Source organism: Myotis davidii, unplaced genomic scaffold (genome assembly GCF_000327345.1).
Source record: "Myotis davidii unplaced genomic scaffold, ASM32734v1 scaffold1364, whole genome shotgun sequence".
NCBI lineage: Eukaryota > Metazoa > Chordata > Mammalia > Chiroptera > Vespertilionidae > Myotis > Myotis davidii.
Genome location: NW_006295736.1, coordinates 494,399 through 494,632, shown reverse-complemented (window position 1 = coordinate 494,632; position 234 = coordinate 494,399). Strand labels below are relative to the sequence as shown.

The window sequence follows — 234 nt, the reverse complement described above, 5'->3', positions numbered from 1 at the left end:
TGGACGAGGCGCACTGCCGCCACCAGGTCGCCTACCTGGGGCTCCTGGAGAACGTGCGGGTCCGCAGGGCCGGCTTCGCTCCTGCTGTCCCCCCACAGCTCTGCCCCACGGACAAGACCATGGAGTTCGGCCGGGACTTCCGGATCAAGCACTACGCGGGGGACGTCACGTAAGGTCCCCATCACACCTTCCATCCTCCCTTTTGCCCCCTCCAATTTTTTTTTAATTTTTATG

The 234-nt window shown here is 61.5% G+C and overlaps 1 protein-coding gene across 1 annotated transcript in view; it reads left to right on the top strand.

The window, feature by feature from the left end:
- The window catches only part of MYO1G (myosin IG), a 24,180-nt gene that overhangs the window by 7,508 nt on the left and 16,438 nt on the right, over positions 1–234 (top strand). Inside the window, exon 9 of the mRNA XM_015568207.1 lies at positions 9–169. Coding sequence (XP_015423693.1) covers positions 9–169 — 161 coding nt within the window. The remainder of the gene's footprint in view (positions 1–8; positions 170–234) is intronic.